Below are 12,520 nucleotides of genomic sequence, written 5' to 3'. Positions count from 1 at the left end.
TCAGGCTGGGAAGCAAGAGATCTTAAATGTTGTGCCTCTTAGTGGCAAGCCTGATTGACAGCCACTGAAAATACTTAAGAGGTTAAGGGTGAGAAGAGATGGACAGCGATGGGTGACGGGAAATTAGAATCTCTTGTCTTCATGCAGCAAATTAAAGCTACCAGAAGGAACTCCTCAGGTGCAGTCTGTCTCCCGGTATTTACAAAAAACAAGTACAGCCCAGCTCCGGTCTTCCGATGCCCTTTGCTTCGCGTTCTCTTTCTAATTAGATTTCACGACGTGTCTCCTCCTAGGTGAACACCCAGAAAGATCCAAGAGGCTTTTTAAAAAGTCAGAGTAAATTAATTCCCCCCTCTGCATGTCATAGGGATTAAAACAATTCTTCCAAAATCAAATTTGGACAATTCTGGTATATACACAAGATGAATGTTTGTATCGAAGACCTGTATTTATAGCGTCATTGTAAGATGTTTGTTTCTAAATAAAAGACATGGCGAAGGAAAGTCACCTTTACATTGTGAATTATGTAAAATTTTCGTCACCTCTACGTGGTAGAAGAGTACACAGAAACACAAAAGTACGAGGCATTTCGACATTCTGTGGAGCTGGTTGTAAGACGCGGGGCATAACTTCAGTGTTAAGCGGAAAAGCCCTCCAGGAGGCAGGCGAGCCTTTGCTTTGCGCTTTACAGATTCCAGGGTCCGACAGCCGGGGAGAAGTTACTCCCGGACTCAGCTCTAAACCGGGAGTAATGACTTCACCAGCGTTTCCAGCTTCCTAGGACTGTGGTCACTGCGCGACGCGCCCAGAGGTGTCTTGGAGCGAAATGCTGAGGCGGATCGCGTCACGAACGCCACTCTCGGCAGCCGGGAGGCAGTCGTTCCGCCGCACTCACCCCTCCTCCTGGAGCACTTTAACCCACGTGCTTATGATCCTTAATCAGGGAAGACCCCTCCCCTTCGACTTTTCTTTGTAGGTCCCTATCTCCTGCCTTTTCTTTCTTCCTTCCTTTTTTTTTTCCCTCAGAGTTGCTTTCCTGCCTTTACCTCAGCAGCCCGCAGCGGCTGCCTCTGAACTAAATCTGCCCTTCTTTTCTTAAAACAAAAACAGCAGGAGGGAAAAAGGAAAGGCTGGAGATTTAACTGCAACTACAGAGCAACCGTCCTGGGCTGCCCATCTGACACCAGTGGGTGGGGTGCAATCTGACACTTCCTTCCCTTTCCAGAAACGTGAGTGGAGCTGGCGCGCCCCTGGATCTGGGGGAGGGGAGACAGGCGCGAAGGTCCGCACTTCCGTCCTCACGACTTTCTCCCCTGGAGACCCGCTATCAGTGCCAGCTGCCCGCTCCCGGAGCTGCTCGCAGGTTTGGCGCCTGGGAAACTCTTCACGTTCTGTTTTCTCCTGCTCCTGGCTCAGCCCCGGCTCCCGCCGCCCTGGCGTTCCTCCGACCCTACTCGAACCGGACACCCCCTTTCCCGCTGCCTCCAGCGCGACAGTGCGGGGACATCATCTCCCACAGAACATGGGCAGCCGCCCGGGGGCTCTCTCCTGAGCTCTCTCCTTCACAAATCGCACTGAGCGCAGCCGGGAATTCCTCTCACACCATAGTTTCTCAGCCTTGGAAGGCCTCGGGCGCAGCGCGCTAGGTGTCCCAGAAGCCCCGCGGGAACCTTGAGCTCAGAGACACCCTTGAGCCTCGCCAGTCGGAAGAGTGGGCGCTGCGGCCCAGCGGAGGCCAGACGTGCAGCCTCAGGCGCCCGGCACAGCGAGGGTGCACTGAGGGCACAGCTCAGGCGCCCACTCGGGCGCGGGAGGAAGTTTCTCTGGCGGCGCGGGGAGCGTGGTGGACGCGCCCTGGGCGCACGCCCAGGCAGCCTCCTCCCCAGCCCTCGAGACCGTCCTCAGGCCGCGAGGAGGAGCTTGCTGGAGGCTTCGAGGCTGTCCAGAGCCAGAGAGCAAGGAGTGCGGAGTCTCCCGCCTCAGCTGGGAAGGGGGAGTGGCGCTGGCGGGCTGGAGCTGGGAACCAAGCGAGCGCCTGACCTTCCTCCTCCTCTTCCTCACCCTCTGAGAGAGACTTGGGATCTGGGCGAAGGTTCTAGCGGCTGCAGGAGATCCCCAGACTCCTTTTCCTAGAAGGCTGGGGATGGATCTCCTGCTCCTGCGTCCACCCGGGTACTTGGAGCGCGCGGGCGGCGCGTGAGCCGGGCATTGCTCTCTACCTCCCTCGGCAAACCCCGGGTCGGCCCCGCCTGGTAGCTTTGCCCAAGCCCCTTTCCAGCCCAAAGCCGCCGGCGTTCCGGGAGGGAGAAGAAGGTGGCCCTCGGGCACAGCCCCGCCGAGATGTCGGCGCAGAGCCTGCTCCACAGCGTCTTCTCTTGCTCCTCGCCCGCCTCAGGAGGCTCGGCCTCGGCCAAGGGCTTCTCCAAGAGGAAGCTGCGCCAGACCCGCAGCCTGGACCCGGCCCTGATCGGCGGCTGTGGGGGCGAGGCGGGCGCAGAGGGCGGCGCTCGAGGGGCCACGACGGGCCGCCTCTACTCCCCAGTGCCGTTAGCCGAGGGTCTCGGCTTCCGCTCTGCGTCCTCGCCTCGGGGCCCGACCCTCCGGGCCGCCCGGTCCCCGCAGCCCAGACCCCTGTGCTCGTCCTTCTCGACACCCAGTACCCCGCAGGAAAAGTCACCGTCTGGTAGCTTCCACTTTGACTATGAGGTCCCCCTGGGTCGCGGCGGCCTCAAGAAGAGCATGGCCTGGGACCTGCCGTCTGTCCTAGCCGGACCGGGCAGTGGCCGCAGCGCGGCGAGCATCCTTTGCTCCTCAGGAGGAGGCCCCAATGGCATCTTCACTTCTCCCAGGAGGTGGCTCCAGCAGAGGAAGTTCCAGCCCCCACCCAACAGCCGCGGCCAACCATATGTGGTGTGGAAGTCTGAGGTAGGGACCGGCGGCGGTTCACGTCCTCTTGGTCCAAGGCTGGGCGCCCTGGGCAGTTCCACGGGGACGTCTTTAATTCTATCACATTTACAGAGCCAGGCACTCGCGCCGAGGGGTTTCTATGGTGTGGCTGTTCCACTTCAGCTTGTTAAATGGTGCCTGGAAATGGGACGTCCCTAGTGGCCACCGCGTGTGCCGCGTGTGTGTCTTGCAGGACTTGTTGGCTCCACTGTGGAGCGGTCATGGGAGCTGGAGAAAGAGATGGTGTTCTGGTTTCCTGTTTGTGCTGCAGGCAGTTTCAAAGCGTCACCTTATCCCTTCAACCAATGTTGATACTTTACGAACTCAAAGGATCTATTGCTAAGCTGTTTGTAAGGATTGGATGACATATGTTTTGAAACGTGTCTGCCATTTGGTTGTTCTATGAAGAATTCAGGAACGTTATTTCAGACTGTGTTGTTGCATGTGCGTGTGCGTGCGTGCGTGTGTGTGTGTGTGTGTGTTTGGGTGGCAGGAGGAGTAATTCCTAGGCTTATCTAGTTTTGCCCTTTTCCGTGGAGGGGTAATTTCTGAAATCTATGATACTGAGTACTAGTTTGACCTAGAAGAAGAAAAAAAAATCTCCGCTTGGGGATATGAAAGATCGTGGAAATATGCCCAAATTCCACTAAGAACAATTAGTCAGGAATCAGTAAAACATAGGGAATTGAGAGGGAGCTATTTGATATCCTTAAAATGTGTGCTGTCTGGTTAAGAAGAATGGAGACTAGATCTGTTGGGAAACTGTCGTTTATGGGCACTTGGAAATCAGCACATTTTCTGAGAATAAATAGTAGTTGTTTTAAAAATTAACAACTGCTAACTTTTTCAGTCCACAAACTCTATAGGTTTGTCTTGGGTCTGTTTCCATAAGGCAAGAGAGATTTCATCAGTTGTAATTAAATATTTTAAAATACAGTTAGCATTACAGAAACGAAATGAAATACCATGTAATTGCTGGAGATTTAGACTAAATACACAACAACGCAAAACCGTTTCCAAATAGCATCCAAGATCATACCCAGCTCTGTTAACATGAAATAACTCTTAGATTTTGGCTTTATTTGACAGCCTCGGAAAAATCAGCATTATTTGTCAGGAATATTACCATCACATATTATTGTTAGTTACTGTCTGAAAGGAACTGCTGCTGTTGAATGAGGAATACTAATTATAAAATAGAAACTAACAAACATTGTTAACCATTCTGCCCCTTTTCTTGAGGTAGATAGGCAGTAGAAAAAAAGCCAAGGCGGACAGTGAGAGGTTACTTGCAAACCAGGGAACTCAAGATTAGAAAGTGGATAGAGAATTAAAACGTCAAACTTCTCCTGGTCTCTAGGAGGGCCTGGATTCCCACTATACTTCAGAAGCATACATTTTCAGATTAATTTGTAAGAGGAGAAAGAGAGAGACATGTAAATGTACATCAACTTTTTGGATTAGATAGGCACAGACATTCACATTTAAAACCAATTTCATCAGTAAGAATGTTCCTGCTTTTCTTAGCAACCATATACATATTTGGGTTGTAGTGTACAGATGCTGTTTATTGCTGTTATGACCAAAAGATATGTGATGTCTTATAAATTATCTTCTTGTTTATTAAGATCTCATGATCAATAGATGAATGGCTGAACTGCAGTGGTACGGTGTGGCTTCTAATTGTTGCATGTAGGGGGTAGTGTGCATGAAGCTTGTCTACCATAACTTTTACCTTTTTCTTGTGGTCAAAACTATGTATATAGCCATCTACAAAAGAACAATTTTCTCATAGATTTTTGTTTGTGTTTATGCATGTTGGGGGTGGGGGCAGAAATCCCTTTATGATTGAGGTAGACATGGAGTGATGGGATAGAGTCCTGGCATGTAGGTCCAATATTGGTTTTGTTTAGTAGATGCCAAGATATCCTAACATAACCCCTGGGTCTGGAATTTAATGGCCTGGATTACCTTTCAAAGGTTTAATGCCCTGGAACCCTCTCAGAAACCGAGAAAATTCATCCTATTGGACACTACTTGTCCTTCTCGTTTGAAATCAAACTGGGTCCATAGTTCTAAAACAGAATCTTTACCATTGATACCAGAAGTCCAGCAAGTGAGCATTTTGCAAGGTCGCTTAGAGGCTTTGAGGGGAGTTCTGGTTCATAATAGTCTCGATGCTTGAACTTGTTAAGATTCCATGTACCTCTTATACTTTGTTCAAGTTTTCTATTTTTTTCCCATTGACTCCATAGGAAAACCTGGGAATCCACCTTCAGATTTAGCCATTAAATGGTCACATCCATTCTCTGGTTTTAAAATAAATTGCTCATACCACCATTCTGTTCCCAAGACTCTCATAAATGCCTGCAGCTCTGTTACTTGTGCCCACTCAAAGTTCACAAATGGCCATTTTGTGGCCAAAATCTGGGAGGTGTAAGACAAAGTGAGCTACAACCCTGTTAGTATTTCCTCACTGTGTGTTTCAGGATTGCTTTAGCACAATCTATTCATGGACATCTTGTTTCTACTCCTATTGATTGAGCAGAAATGAGGAGATAAAGGGATAAATGGTACAGGAAGACACAGTTGGGGCATGTTTCTCCACTTGTGTCCTTACTAGCCAAGCTCTGCCTCTGACTCTCATCACAGATGCGGGTATAAAGGCTTGTCACAATCTGCAATCCTGAGCTTCTCTTAATTCTTGTGGATCAGAGCTGGAATTATGCTTGTAGCTGACCAGGAGTTTGCCAGCTTCCGTTACTAAAATAGTTAACTTCTATAAGTAGTTAGTTACTTCTATAACTAAAATTTTTCTGTATATCCATGGCTTCTATACTTTTTTCAATCATGTCAGAAGCATTTCTTGAGCATAAGCATTTCTGTCAGTACCAGAAATGAAGAGAGGCTGAAGCACAGGGTCATCCCCTAAAGAGCTCACAGGCTAGTGAGGGCTGGATGAGTTAACTAAAAGGCATAGTGCAAAAGGATTATCACAGTGAAGAGACCAAAGAGGAATGGGTGATGATTCATTGTGCCCTTGGGAGCCTTGGAAGTCTTCACTGTGCAGAGACCGTTTGCACTTGATCTTCAAGGATGGCTACCATTTACAAGGAGAAGGAGAAAAGTGATTCCTTGATGAGAAAGAAAAGAGTGGACAGGCAAAGGCACAGAGGAACCGTGACGCCAGAGTTCCCAAAGAAGACTTAGTAGGGCTTAAGTGCAATGATTTGTTTGGAGAGGGAGGTTAGGACACCTACAGTTTAATATGTATTAACCACATGGCTTTTTAATGTAGTAATCTAACAAAATCAGAAATCAGACCCATGGGAGTGGATTTAGAGGCATAGATAAAATGACAGGTAAAATGACAAAGTATAGTTCCCATCCTCCAAGAAGCCCCCTTAACATCACATTTGCAGAGAAGTTGAGGGATAGAGGGTGTTTCTGAAGTGCGAAGTTTAGTGTTCCAGGAGGAGAGATGTATCTCACTGCCTGTCATATAATAGTGTTCAGCAGATAGGGTAGTGGTAATTATAAGAGTCCTACTGTGCAGTTCTTAGGAGTTTTGTTCTTTCCTGGTGTGTGTCAGCTGAGGCTTTAAATTAGAAACAAGATTGCCTTTCAAAAGGTATTGAGGATATGGGAAAAGTATGGGATGTTTAAATATGTATGTAGAGAAGAATTAATGGTAAATATAGATGATTATTTTAAATTGCACATGAACTTTATGGACACCCAGTATGATGATGGAAACTGGGATTAAATTTTAAAATGTTGCAGAAAGGAATAGTATGATTAAAAATAGAGGCTCACTCATCCCACCAAAGAGGAAGTGATTAGAGTAAGACAGCTTTGAACAAGAAATTGACAAGGGGTGTTTTAAAAGGAATTTTCTGAAAACAGCAAAATGCCTTAGGATTTTTTAAGTATGGAAAAATATTCAACTTAATTTTCTCTCTTCCCCTTTCTACCCTCCCCATCTCTCTTCTAGAATTCCTTTCAAAGGTAATTTGTTACTTAAAGAGGGAATGATGTAATGACAGCTTCTCAGATTCCTTAGAATTGAGCTTTCACTGCCATTTGGGGATTTGAAAGATGGAAAGAGCACATTTTAGATTCAGGAAGGACGTTGGGTAGCATCTAGCTTGAAACTCCTCATTTTGCAGTTAAAGAGAGGGACTTAAAAATTTAAGTGGCTCAAACTTGGACAAAGAGCTAAGGGCAGAACCACTCTGAAATCCTTCCTGACTCTCAATATAAACTGCCAAACTTCTAGGGAAAGTAAGCAGTGATGACTACTTCCATTGTCTGGTGAGCACCTTAAACCTTGGCAATGTCTTTTCCGTCCCTGTTGCTTACTGAAACCATTCTCTCAAAGCTCCCTAAATTCCAAGAATCTTCTTTAGACCCCTTTGGTCAGACTTCTGGGCAAAACCAAGAGCACCTTTCCCCCTCCTTGCTCCTCCTTTCCACACTGCACACAGAGAATCTCAATTCCTTCCTCACCTCTACCATCTCCTCCTGTTCCTCTGTCTCCAGGCCTATCTTTTCCAGCCATCCTCACAATTCTGTGTTTTTCTTTCAGGTCATTCTCCCTTAACCATCTCATTCACTTTTGTCACCTCATGTGGTACGTGTCATGACATATTTGGGATTTATAGATATAGGACCTCATGTTTTCATAGTGAGATTTTGATTCTTCTGATCTGGTGTGCACATAAGGAAAAGTGTGTTTTATATCAGAATCTCGTTCAACAACCAAGGGAATCTGAATGCTGACAGCAGTTCTCCCAGAGCCCAGAGACATGCCTTTGGGACATGACACCTATTCTAAGGTTTACTGCATCAACTCTGAGCCATTGCTTAGATAAAGACAATGAGACTAAGATTAGGACTGTGTTACAATATAGCAAAAAAACCTAGGAATGTAATACATGAAAAAATGAAATTAGTTATTACATTAGCTGGTAAAGAATGATGTTTTAATTAACTAGTGGGGAAATGCAAATCAAAAGTAGTGAGATACTACTTTATATTCAAGAGGATGGCTATAATCAGAAAGATAATAACAAGTATTAAAGAAAGTGTGAAAATATTGAGACTCTCATACAATGCTAGTGGGAATGTAAAATGGTACAGCAGCTTTGCAGAAAAGTTTGGCATTTCCTCAAAAAGTTAAACCTTTACCCATTGATACAGCAATTCTACTTCTGGATCTATACCTAAGAGAATGTGCATACTAAGACTTGTATATGAATGTTATTCACAATAGCCAAAATGGTGGAAATAACCAAATGTTCATCAATGGATGGATGAATTAAAAAATGTGATACATTCAAGATTATTCAATAATACAAAGGAATGAAGTACTATTGCGTGCTGTGACACAGATAAATTTTGAAGACCTTATGCTGAGTGAAAGGAGCTAGTTACAAAAGACCACATATTGCATGATTCTATTTACATGAAATATCTAGAAAAGGCCATTCCATAGAGACAGAAAGTAAATCAGTTGTTATCAGAGGCAGCAGTAGGGAGGGATGAGGAGTGACCGCTAATGGGTGTAAGGTTTCCTTTTAGGGTAATGAAAATATTCTGGAACTAGACGCAGGTGATGGTTGCACAACTTTGGGAATATACTAAACATGACTGAATTTTACACTTTAGAAGGGTGAATTTTATGGCCTGTGAATGAAACCTTAACTAAAAATAAATGATGTTTATTATTTTCAGGAAATATACCAAATAGTGTTGCTACATTATGTTTTTAATAAAGTATATACCTAAATGGAGAAGAGCAGTTATATAGTTGGTCCAGACCCAATGTATTTTACATGCTGTCCTTGAAGATACAACAAGGAGATGGTAATGGCTCTGGCAGAGTCAATAGAAGAGTCAGCAGTTAGCCCTGGGATTTTCTGAGATTGGTTACTGTGGAGAATTTATGTCCTGATTATTGCACTTTGGAAGCAAGCACAAAGAAGCTATTAAAAATATTGTTTTGAAAAGAGGAACAGATTTACAAAACTACTTATAATCTGGAAAAATTGCCTGGTTAAATCTCATCACAGTTATTAAATAGCCAAAGATTTTCAGGAGCCATTAGAACTAATAGCAATTTGAGAGTCTACCTATCAAGTAATATGCTAATGTACTCAAGGGAAGAATGCAGAGCCCAGGAAGTTATCCATGGCTTTGGAGAAATTGGAAATGAATTATTTGGCCTAATTGACCAAAAAAAAAAAAAATACCATGTTTTTGTGTTTGTAAACTTAGCTTATGGAAACAGGTGAATTAATATCACCAGTAGGAGCTGAAGTGAGAATAAGCATTGGATCAGTTCTCAGATTGTGTTGCTTCATTTCTCAGGGGTTGAGAAAGAAATGGGAAAGCTGGTACTCTGAGGCCCAGATGTGGATAGAGAAGGAGAAAAGAAGCCTTAGGTGACAATAGCCATGCTGCCTTGGGGTTTATTTATTTATTTTTTTTGAGACGGAGCCTCAAGCTATCCCCCTGGGTAGAGTGCTGTGGCATCACAGCTCACAGCAACCTCCAACTCCTGGGCTCAAGCGAGTCTCCTGCCTCAGCCTCCCAAGCAGCTGGGACCACAGGTGCCCGCCACAATGCCTGGCCATTTTTTGGTTGCAGCCATTATTGTTGTTTGGCGGGCCTGGGCTGGGGATTCGAACCCGCCACCTTAGGTGTATGTGGCTGGCACCTTAGCCGTTTGAGCCACAGGCGCCGAGCCTGCCTTGGGGTTTATTATAAGAAGGCCTCTGCAACAGCTCATGGTTGAGCTAATAATGGAAAATCCTAAATGAGGCCACAAGATATTCTGAGCAAAGTATAATTCTGCTCAAATTGGAACTTCCAGTTGATTCCTTGCTCACTTATTTCAGTTGGATTGTAATAGGTGGGTGATAATGATGACGATGATAAGTGAAATAACAAATAATATTTGTAGAATGCACGCCAGGTTTTTGTTATTAGAACAACTCTGTGAGGTAATAGTATCATCCTTCATTTTCTGGATGAGGATACTGAGACTCGCATTAAGAGGTAGCCAGACTTAGGTGGAAAAGGAATGACAGGAATAGGTTAAGTTGGATTCTGAGCCACACTGCCCGGGTTCAAATCCCAGCTCTGTCCTGTGACATTGAACAAATTTTTAAGACTCTTTGTGTCTCAGTTTCTTCATTTATCAATTGAGGATGATGACAGTGCCTACCTCCCAGAGTTTTTGTGAGGAGTTCATGACATAATTACTTGGAAAGTGCCCAGAACATAGGAAATACTAAATGATACATAGAGGTCAAGGTTAAATAAAATTGAAGATATGCTCAGGTCACACAACTTGGAAGCAACGAAAGTAAGACTTGAATTAAAGAATTAATTTAGTGGAAAATATTTATTGTGTGTCTACTGCATGTGCCAGGAGCTTTCATCTCTCTTCTATGGCAGTTGAAGAAGGCTTAGATAATCAGCAAGTGAATGAGTAGGCCCAGCTGTGAACAATAGCAGGGGGCAGGTGGAAGTTTAGTTTGCAAGCTATTAAATAAGATATACTTTTCATGCTAGGGAATGGAGCAACAGCAGGCTGTTACCCCAGGCATTTTAGCCTAGTGACTTGGAACACAGGAATTTGCCAGACTTATATTGTGGATTTGGTGTAACCCAAGACATGCCAACAGGCCAAGGGGAAGCCTTCATTCCAATACAAAGTAACTTCGTTGCGTCAGACATTTTTGTTTGTAGAACACTTAGAATGTTGGAAACTGAATAGTTTCCAGTCCAGCACTGGTTCTCTAGCTGGCAAATGACAGTGTTCCAGCTTCTCACATCAAGCCTGGTGTATTCTCATTTCCTCATATTACCATTCTCAAGAGACCAAGATGACTGCTTTTTACAGTTCAACTCAACCTCCTTTCAGGGGAACAAGGCAGAATCACTAAATTGATACAATAGCATGTATACTCAGGTGCTTCTTATTTGTTTGATGGAAATATAACTATAACTCTTATTAGCATTTCTAGATTGACATTAACATTCTATGAACAAAATAGAATATTCGGAGAGAAAAGCCCTTAAAAGTCTTCTATTCTAAACATTCATGTGATACATAAATCCAATCTGTTCTCAGTCCATACCAGTGTTTTTCAACCATTTTTATCTCACTGCACACTTGAACCTATAGTTAAACTTCTGTGGCACACTAAAATTATGTTGATAAAAAAGTAAAAATAAAAGATAAATAAATATACTTTCTGTGCTTTGAACTTCTTTTGAAAATAACTAATGATCTTTAAAAAATTTTGCTGCACACCTAAGATCCTCTCTTGGCACACAAGTGTGTCACAGCACACTGATCTATTATTAGCTACCTCCTCTCAAATGGAAACTTTCATTGTTCTGCCTTGACATGATAAAGGACATAGACATTCCTCCTGGAATTTTGTTAAAATCTAGTCTCCCTGGGACTTTCATTATGCTACAAACAAATTCTAACTGTTGTTACACAGATCATCACAATACTGCACTATTATTGTCTGTAGCCAAGTATAGGTTGGTATAGCTTTCTTTCTGAGCATCAACACAGAAGTTTGCTCATGTTTCCTCTTTGGCAGGTAAGAACTGTAAATGTGTATATCAAACCAGAACTAAAGAATACTTTAAACTAAAGGTAAACTCTTGCCACCAAAACATCTTGCAAACTCCTTACAGAAACAGGATTAGAACTCATTGTCTCTAAGTTCTTGCTGCAAACCCAATGAGTCATAAATCCTTTCATGATTTATAAGCCAGCCCAAAGACAGGTGCATTTTTCATATTTTATCAAAGAGTGCTGCTCTGGGTCTTTATGCAAACCCCCAGAGAGGCATGTTGGATCTGACTTTTCATGTTAATATTGTGTCAGTAAATAGTGCTATCAAAATGTGCATATCAAATTGCCAAGAAAATAAACATGAAAGATGATATGGAGATGGTCCACAGGCTTGAAGGTCAAGAGTGTGATATGAGTCCCATACCAGCTCCAGAAGCTCTGAGGCATGAGCTCAGCAAATATATTGTTGTTCTGCTACAATGGCAATATTTTGATGTTTTGATTTATGGTTACATTGGAAGTATATTACTTTTTCTCATAGAGCTCTAAGTGTACTGTGAAAAATAATAGCTCACAGCAACCTCAAACTCTTGGGCTCAAGTGATCGTCTTGCCTCAACCTCCTGAGTAGCTACAGGTGCCCGCCAAGATGCTTGGCTAGTTTTTTCTATTTTTAGTGAAATGGGGGGTCTCACTTTTGCTCAAGCTGGTCTTGAACATCTGAGCTCAAGTAATCCATCCACCTTGGCCTGCCAGCATTCAAGGATCTATACAATATTTTTACAATGCAGAAAGGTTATTTTTTTCTTTTTATTTGAAGAGACTTTGTGCAGAGTTTTAGGTTACAACCTGTCAGTGTAATTTCTCTTTGTCTGTGTATATATATATACACATACAATTTTAACTTTTAATTTAGTGATCATATCTTAGATTAGAAATAAAGAATGAGGCTCGGCGCCTGTGGCTCAAC

General features: G+C 43.8%; 1 protein-coding gene across 1 annotated transcript in view; it reads left to right on the top strand.

The window, feature by feature from the left end:
* The first annotated feature begins 2,040 nt into the window (after positions 1–2,040).
* ARHGAP6 (Rho GTPase activating protein 6) overlaps positions 2,041–12,520 on the top strand; it is a 465,268-nt gene continuing 454,788 nt past the window's right edge. Inside the window, exon 1 of the mRNA XM_003793049.2 lies at positions 2,041–2,925. Within this exon, the coding sequence (XP_003793097.1) occupies positions 2,341–2,925 (585 nt within the window). The 5' untranslated portion in view covers positions 2,041–2,340. The remainder of the gene's footprint in view (positions 2,926–12,520) is intronic.

Source organism: Otolemur garnettii, unplaced genomic scaffold (genome assembly GCF_000181295.1).
Source record: "Otolemur garnettii isolate 467f Iridium unplaced genomic scaffold, OtoGar3 scaffold00065, whole genome shotgun sequence".
Taxonomy (NCBI): domain Eukaryota; kingdom Metazoa; phylum Chordata; class Mammalia; order Primates; family Galagidae; genus Otolemur; species Otolemur garnettii.
This window is presented reverse-complemented; position numbering and strand designations above follow the sequence as displayed.